General features: G+C 40.0%; 1 protein-coding gene and 1 long non-coding RNA gene across 12 annotated transcripts in view; one reads left to right on the top strand and one right to left on the bottom strand.

Moving 5' to 3' along the window:
- Nucleotides 1-21875, bottom strand: part of tcf12 (transcription factor 12) — an 83440-nt gene that overhangs the window by 14042 nt on the left and 47523 nt on the right. For 9 of the 11 annotated variants that reach the window (XM_032560606.1, XM_032560603.1, XM_032560607.1 and 6 more), the window contains 5 exons: nt 10667-10766; nt 10079-10218; nt 9444-9585; nt 9207-9277; nt 6445-6589 (listed from right to left, as the gene is read on the bottom strand). In XM_032560606.1, the coding sequence (XP_032416497.1) occupies nt 6445-6589; nt 9207-9277; nt 9444-9585; nt 10079-10218; nt 10667-10766 (598 nt within the window). Of the gene's footprint in view, nt 1-6444; nt 6590-9206; nt 9278-9443; nt 9586-10078; nt 10219-10666; nt 10767-15518; nt 15735-21875 lie in introns of those variants that run through there. The other 2 variants (XM_032560611.1, XM_032560614.1) reach the window with 2 other exon arrangements.
- Nucleotides 5-1798, top strand: LOC116718557 (uncharacterized). The gene is made up of 2 exons (XR_004338949.1): nt 5-119; nt 217-1798. It is a non-coding gene; the product is annotated as an uncharacterized LOC116718557 (long non-coding RNA).

The raw sequence follows: 21875 nt of genomic DNA, 5'->3' as shown, positions 1-21875 counted from the left end.
GAGAGGAAAGGAAATGATGCGTAGAGGGTCGTAGTTAGCAACGCTCCGGCTGAGTTTCATATCAGCACAACCAGAAGCCGTGAGGAGTCCTGCTGCATCATCCACACATCACACAAAAGGTAGCTGACAAACACAATAACATGCAGTCATAACACACTGACATCCTGATTTTCTGGCCTCTTCTTGTTCCATTTAAGATATTTTTATCTTTTAAAGACCCAACTGCATCACTTCCTGCCGGCTGGACTGCATCCTGAAATGTGAGCCAGCAAAGGGTTCGACTAACTCCCACTTCCACCCTGAGACGTACACGGCATCGGGGCATCCAGAAGCCAAGATATGAGCAACGCCCTGAAAACTCGCACTATTATTTTTAAAGACTCTCTGCTGCGTCTGAGCATATTTAACACGTTTTGACACAGCTGAGCCTCTTTGTTCTCTAACAGCTGGAGTACAGAGAGACAGTACGTTCTCCATTAGGTGCTTTAATTAACCAATATGGGAGAATACAGACCAAAAATGGACATTTGCTGAACAGAACAACACAGTCAGAACATTAATGCAGCTAAAAAAGTACAAAAAATACATGCATTTTGTAAGATGGGGGAAAAAAACCCTTCTTGTAAATATGTCTTGTAAATATGTTCTACCCTGAGTTTTAGCTTCATCAGGTTAAAAGTTAGCAAAATTCTCCAATTAAGTAACTTTTGTTATCCAATTATTAAACACGTAATCCAAAAAAATAATCAGCAAATTAGCGCTAAGTAATGTTAAATCAAACAGAGAAAGTTTTTCCACATGTTCATGTTAGAAGGATTTTCACTGCATCCAATGATCAAGCGTTCACTAAAGGAGTTTAATAGTTTATTAGCATCTTGTAATGTATAAAATGACAAATCTGCTGAATATACCAATTTTTTTTATCTGAGTTGCAGCTCTAAATATTTACAAACATTTATTACACAAAGTTGGACAGTAGTTCAAAATAAAGCAAACTATTGCATTTTAATCAGATTATCTTGTTGCAAAGTAGTCAAGCTTTTTCTTCACTAGGGGTTACGATTTCCAGCTTGGCTTGTAAATGTTCACTCTGGATTCAATGAACATGTGAGAGCCAAGAAGCTGAGCTACAGGCCAGCACCGGAAGACAAATCAAGCTGATTTGATCTGGTGTAAATTAAAGAAAAGGAATCCACATCTGCTCATCACATTTGAAGCTACGCAACATTTCTTCCCTTTATTTTTTTCAGCATGACTGTCCAACTAACTTGTCTTGCATGTGTAACGTGAGACAATGTGTTATAGTACATTTAAATAACCTCAATGGGTTTTGACAATACTGAAGCTTTCCAGGTTATTTCCAGGGTAGGGAGTCTCTGGCCGGTCCAGCCCGCTCTCCTCTGGCGTCTTTCCCTGTGGACGGACGCCAAACTCAACCTACATTGGTTGTAAATGAGATCTGCTATTGCACAGTTCACAGATGGAGGCTTTCATCCTGTTTTAATTAGTGTAAATCCTGAAATTCATTTAAGAAGAGAGCTATGTGCTTCTTACAACAGAAATGTATATTTAAGCGCATTATTAGTAAGACCTAGAAAACCTACGGTTTCAATACGCCTAGAAGCTTTTTGGATGTTTGCACACCTGAAATCTGGTAAAACTGCAACATTTGTTACATTTTTAGCTGGTATGGTTCGCTTTCACACTGCACTGTGTCAAATGAACTAAATTCTTTGAAAAACCTGTTCCCCTCCTCGCCTGTGGTGGCGCTGCGCCAACAACCACTGATGGAAACGACTTGAAAACCTCAGAAGACATGAACGCAACTTTCTTCACAAAATGTAAACAGAAATGGAGTGGCGTCAGATTTAGCAAAAAAACATGAGCTATCGCTCCGGCTAGCAATAGACTCTCGCGTTTGTTTTGGTTGTATTTACCCAGAATGCCTTGTGCTATAGTTCACTTCCTGCTTTTGGAGCTTACATCAACATATGTATTTGGACTGAGACGTTTTAGGGGGACCAGAGTTTGATTTCTTGGTCCGTATCAGATTACACATTCACTCCTCCCCAAACAAACTAGAGTCAGATTAAAGCGGACTAAAGATGGCTGCTGTGAATGCACTCTGTCAAAATGTCCCTGTGATTCAAATGGTATATGGACTGAACTTATATAGAGCTTTTCCAATCATTTTGACCACTCAAAGCGCTTTACATTCACCCATTCGCACTCACATTTTTACACCAATATGCAGATCGGTGGGCACTTTGGGGTTAAGTGCCTTGCCCAGGGGCACGTTGACATGTGGCTGGAAAAAGCTGGAATCGAACCTACAATCTTCCCATCAAAATTCAACTTCTCTACCCACAGAGCCACAGTCGCCCCTGTCATTTTAATAAGAAATAACAGAAACTACTGGAGTGATCAGTTTTCTACAGCTGTATGGAGCATATAGTAGCTGTGCTGACCCTCCCCCACATGTTTCTGCACAGTTCTGCTCAACCACCCAAAAGAAGGCTCCAATTTTCCATTGTTTGCAATTGGCTGTCTGGAAATAGTTTAGTTGTAAAAGCCATGGTGTGGAGACTAATGCCTCCATCACATCGGCTGCATTTCAACGGTGTAGGAAAGAATGAACTCATCTGAAAATCACCTTTCTCTGTAGCATGCACAAATAAAACACCAGCTATGACAGACTGCCACCCATGTTTATTAGCATCCGTTCTGCATTTGTGCAACGCAAGTGTACTGCAAATGTGCACCTCTAAATTGCACATCTAGTCAAATTGATGCAATTTTAGCTTAAATTTGAGAAAAAGAAGTGTTTAAAAACACTGAATTCCTCAGGTTTCTGCCTCAAAAACATGCAATATTCAGAAAAGCACATTAAAAACAACAAACATACTTCAAAATATGACAGGGTTTTACGTTTAAATGATATATTAGCGGTGGGCACTTATTGTATCGCTTTTCGTTTATCATGAATAAGAATGGACTAAACTTTTTACTATTTTGTTTTTTATTTTTTTCCATGAGGGCATCAGTAAACATTGTAAATGTGAGAATATGTTTAAATGAAGTCTCCATATGCAGATTAGTTGTATAAATCAAGATCCTATTTCAAATGTGAATGTTTTAAAAGCACAGAACCATGAATGCTGTGACATGCAGTTACCTAAAAAAGAAGTAAGGAATAGTTTTTTTTTATCATTATCACAATAGTACTACAAAATATTGTGATAAAATCCTAAGTCTATATCACTCTACACGACAATATATAGCAAGAGAAACAGAATTATTTCTTCACTACAAACAGGGTAATGTATTACTTTAGCTGATGAAGAAGCACTAAAAAAAAAAAAGTTACACCTCCCCACCGTCAGGAAACCGTTCCCAGCATTTTCCATTAATTAATTCCACTGAAATGTCTGACTGAACCTCTAAAGTCTTTTGTGCTCGGGTTTTTATGTTCCCTCACACTCTGCCTTTGAAAAAGCAGACTTTAATTAACAGACTATTAAAAGTGAAGGAAATGAAAGTCTGCTCTGCCTCAGCTCCCTCCCAGGTGAGTGAGGAAAGTACTTTGCCTGAGTATTCGCTGGCTGGCGGCTGTGAAAAATTAGCCTGAGGCTCAGTTCCCCACATGCACCGGAGAGGGCTAATTGAACAAACCAGTCTTGAGTAATGTGCTGTATATTGGTGTAATCCCGGTGATGAATGGATTTTGCAACTAACGTTAACAGAGAGCCAAATTTTGGGCCAATTTGGAAGACTTGCTCTTTTTCCAGCCCAATAAGAGCAAATAATTGCAGACACAATATCCCTTTCCTGCAATCTAACATGAATATATTCCATACTATTAGTTTAAGAGTTCAATTAATCATCATTGTTACAATTCTGTAAAGCAAATAGATGAAGAAAGTGATCAGAGTTCGGATCAGCTGAGTCAGAGGCACCTTCCTTCACACAAAGGCAAATGAAAAGTCTTTTCCAGTCTGCTCTGTGTGTGTGTGTGTGTGGGGGTGGGTGTGGGGGTGTGTGTGTGTGTGTGTGAAGGTGTGTGTGTGTGTGTTGGGAGAACAGCTGTCCATGGGGCAGGGTAACAGCTGAGGATGAGGGGGGCATACGTGGAGACAGCTGTCGCCACTCCATTACCGTACATGACACAACTGCCCGCTAAAACAACACACCGGGCTTTCCCTCACCGATCCCCTTCGTTCTCTTTCCATTACTCTCCCACCTCTGTCAACACCTCTGACAGTCCTTATTACTGTAACGCACATCTCTTTTGTCTGTACTTAAACAACCGGCGCGCTACAAACGAGAACGAGTTTTTGCTGCTCTCTCAAGCGTGAAAAGACGCGTCGAGCTGTTTTCTTTTTCTCTGTTTTTGTTCTCTGTGTTTGCTGCAGAAAATAATTACAATTTAGAGGGAAACATGCATGTCCGTCCTCAAGACTCATAAAGTACCACAAAGCCCTTGTCGTGGAAAGCAGGATTACGTTACAACAAATCCACTCTCATTACAAAGGAGGGTGAATGCCAAGAGCTGCTATTATGAGTCAATAAAACAGTTTTGCACGAATGAACTGCTTTTCAAGAATAGTAATCCAGGACCCACTTCAAAGACTTTAAATGTAAGATTTTGGTATCCTTCACCACTCTAAAAGCCACGTCGTATTTTCTTTTATAAGAGCTTGTCCCAGAGATGGTTTGAAAATGGGTTTAAATTGAAAATAAAGTTCCAGATAAGTCAAAGAATGAATGTTATTCTGTCGGGTAGGATGTAAATTAACAAAGCTGAGAGAAAAAGTCTCTCAATGTCTGCAGGGATTAGCTCTGAAAGACCAAAATATGCGGAGGAAAATGGACCAACACAGCGCTGATCTTATAATTTTAATGCAAATCTCATTATTATTCTTCTCATATAGTACAGATAAGAAAAGGCCAACTTTCTTATTTGAGGTTAATGTTGTATTTGTTCACTTAAAAAGATTAGATTTCAAATATCATCAAAGTTGTTAACTGCACTGCTTAGAGGATGAGAGGCGAAGCTGGATGGATTCCTTAGAAACTGTTCACACATGGCTTAAAGAGCAAGTATGAAATGATTAGACTTACTCTAAAGCTAAAAGTGGTATTTAATTAAGTTTTGGAAGAACTTTCAACTAGCCATTCTGCTCAGGCTTTGATTAATCAAAGCAGAATGTAGCACGCAGTGAAAGTCATTAAATTAATTAAAGTCATAGGGGCCTCGTATTTGTGGCGGTGCGACGGCAAGTGCAAGGAAATCTGCGACAGTTTGGCAAATACCAGACCTTGAAATTCACTTCATCTGTTTGGTGTTTTGGTGCCAAGCACAGAGTGCACAGCACATACAGTGGGTGGGAGGCACACGCGAAGGAGGCAGCATGAAGCCACTTGTTGGCTGTTTGGTGGAAAATATAAACATGAAAAATTTTTATGGATCTACAAAAAAATGTTTGATATGTTGTCCTGAGCTTGAAATCACTGCAGCCCCTGAAGAAACCACTCCCTTTGATTTGAGAATTGCCAAACCAAACATCACGCACAACAGTGCGCTGTGTTTACTTTAATTAAATCGCACGCAAATGATACCAGGCTGCTCTGAAGTCGCTCGATTCAATTCTACAGGCAACAGAGCATTCTGTCGTGAGCAAGACTTGAGCTTTTATGAAGGAAAGGGTGATTACAGCAGCTCATCCATCATATATGTCACTGCCTCGTTTCAAACCTTCCTTTTAGTAAAAGTACTTTTGTTTTGACGCATAACGAGACACATTCAGACTAAACTTTTACCATTCCTAATAGATAATTACACACCTTACAGATTTTAGTTTGCGCTGCATTATTGTGGATGCTGTAGTTCAAGGTCAGAGAAATAATCTCCGTTCATCCGGTCGTTTTCAAAGTTTATATGGTTGATGAATGGAAACAGCAGGTTTCTTATGAGCTTGCTATTATTCTTCTGCAGTTGAAACTGGATCCCCATTAATTAAATCCTTTTAATTGGGTCAAAGCAAAACGCAAACACAATGTATGAACTGTTTAAACAGGGATACAAGAAGTAATTGACTTTTTTACTAAAAGTCCTTTATCTAGGACTTCTTTTTCTAAAATAAAAACATGGTTTTCCCTATTTTAATATCCTAACTGATATATAAGACTTAGGATTATAAAAAAAACATATGGCAACATAATTACTTGATACAGCATGTTCTTGAGGAAAGCACAAGCTTTGTTAGAGAGGAAGAGATTTGGAAAGACTTGCATCAAAAAAGATACATTTGGCTCAGATCCTGAAGCTGTAAAGAAGCTTTTTCATACTCGTATGAAATCCATTTATTTAATCTTACTGCTGGTATTTAGAGGGTAAGATGTGTGTGTGAGAGAGAGATTAAAATCTGAAGGCTGGAGCTGTACCTGGCCTTGCAGACGGGGTCCCTGCGGCGCTCACGACGGTCCCGGCTGAAGCAGCTCCTGCTGTGGCCGTCAGAGGTGAGGGGGAACCCACAGGTGTGGACGGATTGGACGGGAAGCTACTGCTAGTGTGGTCAGGTGAGTAAATCTGGAAACACAAAGAAAGACAGCCGAGAGTCAGCCCTGCTGCAGACGAAGCAAGAACGAGACATAAGCAGGTCAGTTTATGTGATGTTGAGTGCAAATTTTGGTGGCGAAAACACCAAGGAACAAATAACTTGAGAGATTAAATGAGATATTTCTCATTTAATCTCAGTTGTTTGCTTTTTTTCTTGAGCAGCTTTTCAAATAAAGACAAATTCTCGGCTTGTTTTGCCCTTGTATGAAGACAGTTGTGTTCGATCGAGTCACTCTGCTTATTATTCCACTGTGGTTTCTGGAGGTGCAGACGCCCAACCTGGAAACCCCGTTAAGCCAAACACAGAAAATCTCCAGGGCCATGTTTTAGTCTGCAGCCAGAGATTGTGCTGCGGTCCATACATCAACATCTACAAGGATCCAACTGTTGTTTATTTTTGCATCTGTTTGAAACTTTGCCGCTCCTATAAAGAGGACAACTAGGACAAAAGTTTTCCGTGAGACGCCACGAATATTAGTCATGTCGGTTTCAGCGTATCTTTTTGTTTCAGTGCTGCTCTGTTTGGTAGGTGAGGCAGAGTTCATCGGGTTCTGCTTCGACCGGAGATTGAGGAGATTAGATCTTCATTTATTTAACTAAGAACTAGATTAAAATATAAACACGTTCCTGTTTTTTTTTTCCTTTTAATCATAGAATGTTTATGCCATAAAGGAACATGTCTCACCACTGAATCCTGACTAATTAGCAAGGAAAGAAAACAGATTTCTGGGACAAATTAAGATCTAGTCGAACTTGAAAGCAACTGTTTCACTTGTGCAGGAATGATGGAAAGACCTCAGTCTTCTTGTTCTTATGGTTTTTCAGTCAACTTAGAGAATCAAGGTGGAGGTTCCTCAGTCTGACTTGATGTCAAGTTATAGTCCGTAATTGATACGGCAAGTGATAAAAAGTCAAATTTAACATCATACATCAGTGCAAATATCGTAAAAATTTCATACAAACATTTCTAAATTGGCACCATAAAATATGTGATTTTGATTGCAAAAAACCGACTAAAACAATCACAAAATATTGAAGGAGCAGCTATTTATTGATATTTTAACAGCTTAATTGGTTTTATCAATATATTCTGGTGCAACCGGCCCTTTAAGAACGCTCAGATTTTTGAAAATTAAAATGAGTTTGACATCCCAGCTCTAAAGTTATCACTGGTTGAGGTGAAGAGTTGCTCACAGTATTATTTATGCTTTTTTTTCCCACTGTTTGGACACACAGCAGGCAAAAACCAATAAAACTCTCCAAATATCTTCCCAGTGTCTAAAAATCAAGCCGTTTATAACCGTGACTCCTGACCAGACGATATATTGGCTTTCTCTTCTTTTCACTGCATTGAAAGTGAAGCACGGCTCATTTTACTGGAATAAATGAAGCCCCGCCTCATCATCAGTTACACTCCCGCAGGCGGCATGGGGCCAATAAGCACGGCCAATTTAAAAGGGCGGAGAACAAAAGCCCCACAGAGGCGGGGGGGGCGTGGAGTTGAGCCACAGCAGTTATAAACTCCCATGTGCCCCGTGATCCGCACCCCCGCCCCCACCCGGGCCCAACCGTGTCCGTTTCACTCCAGCTTTGTCATGCTAATAGAATTGAGTCTGCAAATATAAAAGACTTAATTTGTTATTACCGTCCCAGAACTCTCATTATGTGAAGTCGCGGAGGTTAGGAAATATTCTTCCTGAAGGAACAGCTTGTGCTTCAGGTTTTAGTTTGACCAAAATATTACAGATCACGTTGGGTCGACGCAACGTCACCAGCAGCATTTTAGGACACTTTGTTCAGATCAACCACACATTTGAATCTTATCTGGCTCCAGACACAGACTGCACATATTCAAATATGTTACAGGGTAGTATAAATGATAAAAATCTCTCACAGATGACAATACTTTCTTCAGCCACTGCTTTTATTCTTGGGAAACGTTTCTTAAACCTACATGTGCAGACAAAACACAACTTTCACGATATGATGAGACGACAGATTCCTGCAGGAACATGGGGACTAAAACGAAACTTACAATTCAATAAATGAGCTTCCCACATAAGAGTCCAGCTGATTTTAAAATTAAATGGTTTAACCCTTTAAAGCATGATACAAAAAATTACATTCAGAAACTGCATATTTAATCTCATTATCAACAAAGAGTTTTTTAAAACATTAATTTTTTTGTATTGTAATTAAATAAAAAGCTTCAAATGTTGCAGTATAAAACCTTTAAAGTTATCTTTAACATCATATGAATGTTATAATGCATACAAAATTCACCTTTGGTTATAATAACAACATGAGCAAAATAAAGAAATAAAGTAATGTCTCAAAAGATGGGATGTTTTTGTCTTTGTTTTAGTAACTGTTTCAAGTAAATAGTTAATTGTTTTTTTTTAAATCTGTGTTTTTAGATATTTCTTCTGTCAACTGGTTAATGAAACACCTGACCAACTTTGACAGTTTCCTTTTTCATGACAACATTTTATTTAGCAGAGTGATTTAGAAGTTTGAGAAAGCTTTAATCAAACTTATATTTGGGGCTTCAGGGTTATTTGGATCGTAGAGCGGGTTTCTAACTCACCGAGGCCAGAGCCTTGCCCAGTGCATCTCCAGTCTGCGAGCTTCCACTAGTCGTCCCCCGATTCGCAGCGACTGGGAGAACACAGAGTGCCGCCTTGTTAGTACAAACTCCGACAGATCGGTCATGATATACACAGAAGCTGTTCGACTGACTCACACCCTCAACAGAACGGACTTTGATTACACTGAAGGTCAGCGGATTAGTCATTTTGGAGAAAACGTGCCGAGCCGTACGTACCCATAACCCCATCGACGGAGTTGACGGATGAAGTGTGTGCTGCGGTGACGAACGGTGAAGTGCTGGTGTTGCTCCGGTGGAAGCTTGACATGGGAGGAAGACTGGCGTTGATGTCCGGAGAGACTGAATGTGCGGGGTAATTCTGAGGGATTAAACATAAATAAATAAGCAGAAGCAGTTTGTCTTCAAACATGAATGTGTGTGCGTGCATCAGGACAAAAACAGAGCTTTTTGTTCTCTAAATTGTAATTGTCCTTTGACATCTCCCAGGCTGTGATGGAGGAAAAGTTAATGGGGGTGGAGGGATGGAGATAAAGAGAGGGCAGGCAGCATCTGCAGGCTCCCTGTGATGCTCTGCCAGCTGAAGCAGGCAGGCAGGAGAGGCCAGATCAAACACTGACAAAAACCGGGTCAATAGTGTCTTCTCTGATAATAACCAGACAACGACTTAATACACACACACACACACACGCAAACACACCCCCTACAGGAGTGGAAGCAGCGCTAAAGAAAAACAAGGAGGAGGCAGAATTTAGAAGCAACACAATTCACACACTTTTAGCAAAAGCAAAAAAAAGTAACTGACATTAATTTATGACCAGTTTATTTGGGTAGGTCTCGTGCAGACTGCTTACCAAACGGTCATGTGAGTGCAGGCTGCTGTAGTTTCCCGTCTGGGCCATGTGAGATGAAGATCCTGCCAGCATTCCCCCGTAGCCGGGCTGACTGATCCCGCTGGACGAATTCCACGGGTCAGATGAACTGTGGGTACCGTCTACCAGAAACACACAAGGTTTCACTTTATAATCCAATGCAGCAACATGTTTTCACACAGCGAGACACTAATGACCCACTTCATAACTTTGGGCTCAATAAAGAAGTGCTTTTAAAGCTGGTAGGTTTTGTTTTTTTCTTTCTGGGACTGAAACATAACAGCTGAGATAACAAAGGAGTTTACGCCTGAAAGTCACATTAAAGCTTAAAAAGAGAGAAAATAATAATAATGTCTAGATTATTGTTCAGGTCTTTCAAATCTTTAAACTTGACTTCAATAAAGCACATAAAAATCCAGATTTTTTGTTTGACAAAATAAGTAGACATTAATATTGCCTGATCCAGCAGGTCCTCTCTTTATAAAAGAATATCAAAAAGAACACCTCTGGCCAGAAAGGGTTGGAAAAATAAAAAAATAAAATAAAAAGACTCCATTGCTTTGAACTTACCAAAGAAAGTGCTTGCAAACATACTGCTGGAAGGTTTAGGCGAGGAGTACGAGGGGGAATCTCTGTTGAAGTCCTCTGAGTTTGGAGACGGTGCGTACACCTGTCAAAACAACACAGATTTACAACAACTGGCCAAACAAACAGTAAAACACTCCAGCATCTATTTGTGCGTTTAGACAGAAAATTACAGGACAGTGTTAATAAAAAGATGAAAGGCACTCTTAAATGTTTTCTTCCAGAAGGAAATGCACGACCACACAGACATAAAACTGCTTAATCTCGCAACTAAAACCAAGTCCTGCAGATGCAGCCCGAAGCCAACAAATACACACACCATCACACACTTTAATGACTAGCGAGCAATCAAGCTCATGAAGAGAGGAGTGGATTATCAGGAGTATTTGCATTTCAGGTCAACTCAGTCTCTAATGGAAGTATAATGATACCGCTTACGCTCAAAGACTAAAAGCCTGGCAAATTAAAGCATTCCCACAGAGGCAAAAATCAAATAAGTGCTACAAGAAGGGCCTGTTTAGGATTCCTCATATCCGTACCTGTGTGTTGGGGTTGGGAAAAGGGAGGCTCAATGGGCAGGCTGTCGTACAGCTGCGTGTTTGTGCCAAGCTGGGCGGCGGGGATCAAAGGGACTGGAGGCCAAACACCAGTGATGTGGTCTGCAGCTTCACATGGTGGGAGCGAGTGTGAGGGTGGATTCTTCCTCCCACAGACAGAACTAGATGACCTTCGTCATCATGTAGCACTAATCAGAGCCAGACCTGCCAGATACATGCACCTGCACAGTCCCAGCTTGCACACACACGCAAACACACACACACTCCACGTGTTTAATCCCTCGTTTAATAGCCTCATTTTGCACCCTGATGTTGACAACTCATCAAAACTGCTTCCTAGAGCACATGAAAGAGATGACATGTTGTTTATCTGCGTTGTTCTTGTCCAGTAAATATATTTACCCATTTATCTATAACAACTGGAACCTTCGATATCTAGCAAGTTATTTTTGTAATTTACTGTCTATTAAAAGAGTGTCTTATCAGATTAATTTTACTTCCTGCTACGGTCGGGGTGAAATTACCGTAATAACCAGATATTGGCTGGAAAGCGCAACGTTTCTCCTTTCAGAAACCGTTGCAATTTTTCAGATAGTGTGGCATTATTAAGGTAGTGTAAATTTGGCTGGACTACGTTTGGTCTGGAAAGGTTAAGATATAAAAGAAACTTTGTCTGTAAATATACCCAAAAGCTCATCAAGCTGCTTCACCTGGTTTAAATTCTTTAAAATTAAAAATCTCCTGTTAATGTCCTGTTGCTATTGAATTATTAATCAGTTAATCATTTCATCCGATTAATCGATGAATCATCAGATTAATCGATAGACTATGATCAGCGTTAGCTGCAGCCTTATTCCCAGCCGAGGGCGTGTTGTGGAGGCAGAACGTGAGTGTGTGCTGAGTGAGCAGGACTCCGGCGTTCTGCTGTCTGGATGTGTAATTAAAGTGCTCTGGGAGGGGCGGAGCTCTCCTGGGCCTTCTGGCTTACACATGTGACCCAGGTTGATCGTAGTCCACAGAGATCTCAGGTTAGCCAGGGCTTTGTCTTTTCCCTGTGTCAGACGCTCCACGGGCAGCATATGGCGGTGGATAATGCTAATTGTCCTTTTTACCCCGGGCTAACCAGTCCAAGCATTAATAAACCATCCCAAACACCGGGTGCCTCATTCCGTCGGCCTATGGAAGAGAGAGCCCGCCTGGGTTTCCTTTTACAAGGCCATTAATTAAAAGCCGTCACTCACACGGATCAGCACACCAACACAGGCTTACACCGGCTATTAGAGCAGCAGCCGGTAAAGCTTAAATAAAATGACCCGTAACAGTGACACCGGAGTTCAAAGCATTCATTCAGGCAAGATACTTTCTAAAACTTTTCACAAAACATGAGTTTCCCCCCCCCCCCCTTTTTTTTTAATGTTCCATTACTAGAAACCACAAGCAAGATAAATGCAAGACAAAAACTTCTGGAGAAAGAAAGTAAAGACACGTATTGTGCCCTGTTGACACTGAATGCCTCGGTTGAGTGAATATTACACCTCTCCACATGCCTCAGAGCAAACCAGCCCGCCTTTGAAGCTCACGCCACACCAATCACAACATCACATGTTAAAACACAATCTGTCAACCATCACAAAGGATGTAGCACGACGACATGAATGGGAATCTAAAGCGATAAAAGTAAGGTAAAAACAGGCTCATGGCCAAAAAGCTCAAAGGGAAGAACTTCAAACAAACTCTTAGCAGCGTGTCCTGTTTTCCTTTTCTTTCATTTAAGAGCATGTCATTACTTGGATTCAAACCAAATCACTTGGGGGCATTTTCAAGTCCAACCAAATCTTAGACACTGACAAGACTTAGTTTGCCTTTTCAAACAACTACTAAGCTTAGTCTACTTTTAAGAATAACGTGAAATACCTATGAAAGGTTTAGGTAAACACCAAACACTCAAAATAAAGTAAAGTTTAAGCTTAACTTAACGTGTAGCAAGTGATTAAAAAGTACATAACATGTTGAATCGTTTTAATATAACTGAGATGTACAGCTCTGGAAAAATTAAACCACTTAAAATGATCAGTTCTTTGATTTTACTCTTTTTAGGTAAACGTTTATAAAAGTAAAATGAACATTATTATTTTATTCTATGGACTTCTGACAACAACATGTTAATGAAACTCCAAGCAAAAATTTTGTATTTATTTGCAGAAAATAACAAAAAAGATGCAGTGCTGTCAGACCTCAAATAATACAAAGAAAACAAGTTCATATTGATTTAGAAACAACAATACTAATGTTTTAACTCAGGAAGAGTTCAGAAATCAATATTAGTGGAGAAACCAGGAGGTTTTCAATGGAGTTCAGAGCAGTTAGTTTTTTCCAGAGCTGTATACAGTAAAAATGCCCAAAAACACTTCAAAATCCAAATAAGTGATTTAAACATTTTGCAGACTTAAATCCAAAGACATCAGTAAAAAAAAAAATTAAATATAACAATCTAATTTTTAAAAAATCTATTGAGGCAAGGATCTCAAAATATCAAAATAAAATAAAAAAAAAGGCGAGACTCAGATTAATGGGATCAGTCAAAGTAAACACAACCTCTGTGTTTCATGCATACAGGACATGATGGGTCAAGACACACACACACGCACACGCCCATGCACACGCACACGCAGACTTTGTTTTGGACATGCAGTGAAGCGTGCATGTTTAAGTCCAGCAGCACACCAAGGAGGAGGCGGGATTAGCTTTAGAAAGAGTGATGTAACCTGTTGCACCGCATAAACAACAACAGGTAAATAACACTTGACAGAAAAAGTTGTCATAATATTCCCTTTTTTTTTTTTAGAATCGACTCCAACGGCGCGCCACTTTAGAAGAAGCGTATTCAAGGGGAAAAATGTCGACAAACCGGTGCAGCATCAGATTTAATTTGTTCCTCTTTCGCCAACAGGCAGTGGAAGATAGATCAGCGAAATGCTCCATCTGTATTGGTGCCGTGCCACCAGTTCACAAGCCAATGGCCCACTGTGAATTCTCTCAGTGCTCCAGATGGTGAGCCTGCTATGCAACTTTGCACTGCAACAAATTAATGTGGATCAAGTAGTTTTACAGAATGAGCATCATCCCTTTTTTTTTCCTTGCATGAAAATCAGAGGGGGGAAGAAAAAAAAAAAAAAGTTCGAGGTTGTTTAGCAAAAGCTTTTGATCAGAAAGTTTGCCCATTCTGTCCACATGCTATCAATTTCCCCCCCATCACTAACTGTAACACAAGCCTGTTAATGCTTAATATAAAAAGAGATCAAAGTCATTTTTTTTCCAGAGGGAAGAAAAGGGGAAATGCTTTAATAAGCACTAAGAAAAAATTTAACTGAATCCAGAGAGAGACGACCTTTTGAATAAAAATCTCTAAAAAGTTTTTCTCTTCCTTCAAACACATGTGGCCTTTGTAAAATATTAAAAGCACAGGAAATGACAGGTGGAAATCTACTTGTGTAATCGACTGATAACAGGACCGATAGTTTAGGATTTCACCGATACAATGTGGAGCAAATTACTTTAGTGGCTTTACCGTGAAAACAGCAGAAGAAAAAAGTCAGGCACAAACAGCACTTAAACACTGTCAAGCACCTTCATCACGCATGTATGTATACACACAAAAAGAAGCACTTACAACACAGAGCATTTTCAGAGCAACAAAAATCAAAGTGGTGATTACAGAGAAGTTCAGAAATCACATTAGGCTCCCTGTGGCGTCCAGAATGCCAAAGTGATTAAAAACAGATGGAATAACAGCAACACTGGTGCTTGGAGCTCAATCTGCAAACAGGAAAGTCTAACCTCAACAGGCAGCCTCTTTGCCTTAATCATTCCCAGACTCCCACTTGTTATTATTTCAACCAGGTCTTAGAGCTGAAGGAACCAGCCAGTAAAAATATATTCAAGACTTGCAAGAAACGCTGTGCATGAGAAACTTGTCCTGAGCTATAAAGTCGAATTGGACCAACATAAAGTTTAAAGCACTTTTTACACACTCAAACCCACTGGATGGTAATTACACAGAAACAGTGGAACTGATGTCATGGAAAATCAGCAGGAGTAGCCCTGTGTACAAGCATCCACACGTTGAATCCTGTGTTTTCACCTGAAACGACTAAAACACAAAACTTAGGCGTGCTTAGAAACGCAGGCAGACCGACGCTGAGAAGGAAACACACACTTCTCACAGCTCATCTCTGCGTCTCTCACACACATACACACACATTCCCAAAGAGACTACTCACCGATTTCCCGTTGTAGTAATACATTAAAGAGTTACTGCCCATTCCAGGGACTGGGTAGGCGCAATACATTATAGCTTCAACTATTTAGGTGATAACGGTGTTATAACAGCAGCGCACTAGCTTTCTCTCTACACATACATCCAAACCTTTCAAAAGGGACTAATAATTCTTTCAGTACTGGCCTCCACACAAGACCCACTCAGAGGAAACTTATGCAAAGCAGGATTGTACCACTGCACGCTGTGGGAAAGGGGGGGGAGGCTGCAAGAAGGGAGTGGCTCGCGTGGTACATCCCTCGCTTAAGCCTCTAAATGCTGAGGCCAAGAGGAAGAGAGGATGGGGGGAAGGGAAGCGAAGGGGAGGTGGGCCGAGAGAAGATAAAGGGAAGTGGGTGGGACGGAAAACAAACGTGTGAGCGGATTTAGAGAGAGAAAGAAAGAAAACGTTTAATTCCAGGCATAAAAAAATGCAGAGAAAAAAAAAAATCCAGCTTTTCTGCAGGGTAACCCCTGACAAACTGGAACTAAAATAATGGCTTTCTAAGCAGGATTTCATTAATATGTGTGGCAATCAAATGAATGCTTAAATAAGCACAGAGAGCCTGTTCTCATCCCAACGTTTTAATCCCGAGTGTCTAATCTTTTTGTTTTTGTGATGATGAAATGAGTCTGCAGGCAGCGGAGCAAATTATTTGTAAGGAGACAACAACCTGGAAACCGATTTTTACCTGCTCCCACACATGGATCAGTTCCCAATTAGGAGTTATTAGAGGGAGAAAGTGAAACCTACACATGTAAGAAAGGGAAAAACCCTTGGAAACAGAGAGGATAACAAAAGGAAAGTTGAGTCTTTTCAGTTTGGTATGTTGAATATGAGCGCTGTGGTGTTATTTGATAGGAACCTTTTGCTGAAGTGGCTGCAAAGAGAGTTTTAAAGCATGCAACAGCTGCAGAGGGGTTTGGCTTGTGACGTCGAACAGGAAAATAATGCTCCGCTTCCTAAACGCTGGGGGCCTCAGACGGGGGAGCGCGGTGGGGAGGACGCTGGGGGGGGAGACGAAACACTGACAGCCATTTTACCATGGTTTACTGTCACACAGCTCCCTATTACCTTTATAAGGTGGAGGGGAGCAGAAGAGAGGAGAAGAAAAGAGAGGATGGATACCATATTCCAGTGAGAGCCCAGTCTGCCCGGAGCCTTTCATGTGCACCACTTGAAGCCTGCTGGACTAAACCCAGGCCTGTAGACTCATTGAGAACATTACAGTCATAGAAAGATGAAAGCCTCCACTTCCCTAACACAACTAGGCCCTTATTATGCTTTTCCTTTTAGCACTGTTATTATTTATCCCCCTTTCTTCTCAGAATCTCTTTTAAACTCATCCAAAACACTGGCTCTACATGTTTTTGCCGTTTTATATTTGGCTCCGTTTCAAGTTGATCCTTCAAGGAAAAATTGCTCACGATGGAAACGTTTGAAGGGGTCTAAAGCAAGTCCAGACACAGAGCGCAGAGCTGCACAAGGGGGGGAAAAGCGGGAACTGAAAGGCAATAACGTAGGAAATAAGATCACACAACACAACCAGACGATTTAGGACAAAACAACCTCAATTTAATTCAGCTGTAACAAGCATACCACACAATCCAAAGCTTTGTTTTAGTGGGAAGTGTTTAAAAGAGACGCAGGTTCAACTCTCTGCACCTGTTCACGTCAAACACTACAAGGTGCTTTTCAGGAGATTTGCTTGGAGGGTTCAAGACAAATCCGCGATCTGAGCTCACTTCGATCTCATGAATGGATTTAGCGGTGATGTCATCAGGCAGGAAGATTGTTTCCGGTAAGAAGATCTGGTTCTAATTAGGGAAGGTCGACTCAGAGAGCAGTTTCAGGATTCAGACCCTCGCCCATCCAAACCCCCTGACTGCAATATTCTGAATGACTTAAACAGATTTCAGACTTTTGGTAGGAAAACAGGAAAGATGAGACGCATGAAGGGAGATTTCTAATTTTAAACCTGTTCAACCAAATGAGAAATGATTCAACTAATATTATGTTTATACCAAGTTCTAACAGGTTTAGGAAAAACAGATATATATATATACTGCTCAAAAAAATAAAGGGAACACTTTAAGTGTTAAACACCTGTTTAAGTGTTCCCTTTATTTTTTGAGCAGTGTATATATATATATATATATATATATCAATAAAAATAAAAAAAAACTACGCAGTTGTATTAAATACGTATTTACATACTTACAGGTTTCTGAGTAAATGTTTATTACGGGAAAAACTTTTTTAAAATTGCCGTTATATGAAAATATTATTTCTGTCATTATTAAAAGATGAATCAACTAATTAACCACATTTTTAGAGTTTTATTTGAATAACAAAATTAACTGTCATTTCACTACAGAAAAGCAAAAACCAAGGAAATCTATAAAGATGAAAATACTTTTTCATCCCTGGGTAAATGGATTTATTTATTATTCACTATTTATTTTTGCTCAATTTTTGATTATTTTGGCACATTACCTTCCATTTTTGTTTTTTACACACACACATTGTCTGTTCTGCATTTACAGACGTATTTATATGAATGGTTGATTAATATTATTCGTTTATGGTGTAGTGACTTTTGAGAGAAAGCATACACTGTACAAGATGTTTTTCTTCAAACTATTCATTTTCATTCAAGTCAATTATGTCAACATGTGACATGTTCATTTTAAACTGTAAATAAATTAAATAAACAAATAAAAATCCTTTTGAAGCTTAATGGTGTTATCTCTTATCCACATGTGAAAGCCATTTTTGGTGAGCAAAACTAAAAAACAAAGAATTACAGAAATAAATTTAAAAAAAGTTTCCAAAGTGGAGATTCAAAAAACTAACATTGTTTTAAACATTGGAATCAAGAGTTTTATATTGGTTTTCCATATTGCTTGCTCTTTTTTAACTGTGCATCTTGCTAACTAGCAAAGTATGGCAGCTCATAATGATTCACTAATCAGGGCTTTTCTGCAGTAAATGTACACAAACATCTAAAACTGCATACATATTAAAACAAATAATTTCAGGTGGGATTCTGTTAAGATCTGTAAAATACTTTTAGATTAAATTCATTAACTACCTAATTAATTTTGACTACTACTTAATAAAACTAGAAAAAACTCTAAAAACATAACTTGTAAAACCCAAAAAACAGATTACATTTCCTGACAAAGATCTTGTTTAAGCTACATGATCTTTTTCAGCATTTTGGAAAATGTCTAAAACTGTAATTCAGAAGGATATGGGACCTGATCATGTAAAAGACAGGGAGAAGATACGCTTCAGCGGGGAGAAAGAGACGTTGTAAGTCTCTGAAAGATTAGACTAATCTGATTTCAGATGATAAGGAGGAGATTGTTTTGTTCTGGCAGGACCAGGGAAGCTTCTGCATCACAGGGGAGACAGATATGACAAGGCTGAGCAGAGAAACGTCAAACTGATTCAAACAAACACCTAAAAACTGCACAACATCACCGTTTGAAAATGAGTATGATTTTATCTGGGTAAACAAGCTCTCCTTTCTTTTGTGCTGAATCAATTACAGCTTTCTATCGAACAAAAATATGGCTTTTACGTCTCCAGCACAGATGGAGACAGCGTGACCACAAGCTTATTCATGGTATCTACGGATCTGTAGACTTGGCAGCCTAGACGCTGCTGCGTACTGTACTTACCGCACATGCAGAAATACTTTGAAGTAAATTTTCACTGACATTTTTACAATGTTGTCCTGTGTAATTGACAGGCGGTGTCAGACTGTAAACTAACAACAGATGAGCTTTTAACAGTGTGAGGTATAAATTGTAAAAACTAAGGGTCTCAAAGGCATTTTATTACTATCCTTCACCAGTTGGTTCGAGAAACGGAGCTTATATCTTCTGCTCATATTATCCCTAAATATCATGATGATGCTCTGGTTTACAAAGCTGAAATGTTTAAGTGCAGCTGCAGCTTAAACATTTATACGGCAAACTGATACTTGGTTTTCTTTCTCTACCGCTTCTAATGTCCAGAATGAACACTGATAGTCTGGTAGACTTGGTTCGATTGGGGACCAAAATTGCAACATTTGTTACATTGTGAGTTCCTGCGATTCGCTTTCACACTGCGCTGTCAGGCGAACCAAACGCTTTGAGCAACCTGTTCCCCTCCTCGCCTGTGGTGGCGCTGCACTAAGAACCACTGAAGTAAATGACATGAAAACCTCAGAAGAAGACAATAACTCCTTTATTCAACAAATGTAAACCAAAATGGAGTGGCGTCCAAAAGACCACGAGCAATTTCTCCCAGTAGCGTTTACTAGCGCTTTAGTCCACTTCCTGTTTTTGGAGCGGCCTCCAGTCCACTTAGCATTTGAACCACACCATAGTTCACTTCAACCGAACACTGATTTTTAGGTGGACCAGAGTTCACATTTTTGCTTCGCATCAGAGTTTGATTGGCATTCACACCTCCCCAAACAAACTGGACTTTGTAAAGTACTCGCATTGACGTACAGAGCTTTAAATGACCGGGCTCCTGATTATCTTAGTCAGCTTTTAACCAAATATTCTGCTGCTCTTGGCCTTCGTTCTCAATTTTTAAATCTCTTGGTTGTTCACACTTTCTCATTGAATTCAATGAGAAAGTGTGTCCAAACTTTTGGTCTGTACTGTACATGGTTAAAAAGTAAAGGGAACCAGAACTTTCACTCGGTAGAACATTTTGCCCTTGCAGCTCCGTTTTGCTGATTCGGTAGAGGTTTTTAAAAAGCAACTAAAAACATTTTTATTTTCCCAGGCTTTTATCTCTTGATTTTTCTTTGTGATTTTCTGTCTGTGAAAAGCGCTTTTTAAATAAACTTTACTTACTTAATGTGCAAACGGACTAGATTTCAGTTGAAGGGGACTAAACCGTGAATGTACCTTAAGTGTCAGAAAACTGGCTGTCAGCACTTTACAACCTGCTTCATTAAATCCAACCAGGTTAATGGAAACTAGTCTGTAGGACAAACTCCACAAAGAAAAGCAATTTTTCAAAACAGCCTCTAACTTTCTGGAAGCAGCTCTGTGATAAACCAGCCACTTGTCCTGGGTGTTCCCATTCCCTCACCCCATTGTAGCTGGGACTGGGCCCACCCAATCTGACCAGTATGAAACCACTACACACACATCACCCAATCTGACCAGTATAAAACCACTACACACATGATGGATGCCAATGTTTGAACTCAACTGTAGGAAGGAAGGCACACAAAGACAGGACTGAATGGCATATGTATTTCTAATAACACACTGATTTATTGCTCACCATCTGTGAATTATGCACCTTTTGACACAACCAGTGACTCTGAGCTTCCTGCTGCATCGCCATGTATTTACTGAGTTGCAGCAGCAAGACTCAGACAGTCTCTAAATAACAAACACTCTACCTCGGTGATTGCTGACAGGCTGTGTTCCCGTTTCTGCCAGCGATCTGAAATCAGGATTTGCATTAATGCTGCAGACTCACGCAAGGCCAACATGAATAATTTACAACAGCGGTGAATGCGAGTAATGACTTTAATGTGTGCATTATTTTCATTCTCTGTCCTTTTAACTCCTTGCTCTCCTCGCAGATGAAAGAGGCCCGGTCTCTGGCTTGTTTGCCTGCTCTATTATCTCAAGCCTCTAATGCATGTGGTAAATTTCAACAACCCAAACAAAGATAAACGCGAGGCCCAGAGGTGGCTGCGACTGTTTAGCATCACCACGTCAAACCAAGTGCGTCTATCTAATCAGCCATCTGACGAGGGCATCTCCAGGGAGCGTACTATCTGGGGTCGGGTCACAGACTAAAATACTGCCCCCTGTTAGATGTATGAAGGAAACTTTTCATCTCCTGCAGCAAAAATGCAGCAAAATGTAATATCTAGGGGATAAACTAACTACCTGTCATGCACAAACAGTGAGGAGAGGGTGCAGTGAGATCTAACACATCAGCTCCTGATTCATAATGGTTTCTAGTTCAACAAAGTTGAAAGTAGCACAAAGTTCAACCTGAGTGTCAGGCTTTGTGGGGGGGTTTTGTGTTGCACTTCTTTTATGCATCATGCATCAGCCCATCAGTGATGATGACAGTTTTTAATCAAATGACCACAAGTTTGACCTTTAACTGGTGGTAGGGTTGAAAAAGTTATCCTTTACAGTGTGTTTTAGTTCTGCAGATCACTTTAAACAACTCATCCAAAACCCTTTTCAAACATTTCCAAGCTAAGAAGGCAGGTGGCAGAAGAAGATGATAAGATTGGCTTTAACTTGCAGAGCGCTGCTTGCTTAAGCTTGTTCC

This window comes from Xiphophorus hellerii, chromosome 4 (genome assembly GCF_003331165.1).
Source record: "Xiphophorus hellerii strain 12219 chromosome 4, Xiphophorus_hellerii-4.1, whole genome shotgun sequence".
Lineage (NCBI taxonomy): Eukaryota > Metazoa > Chordata > Actinopteri > Cyprinodontiformes > Poeciliidae > Xiphophorus > Xiphophorus hellerii.
This window is presented reverse-complemented; position numbering and strand designations above follow the sequence as displayed.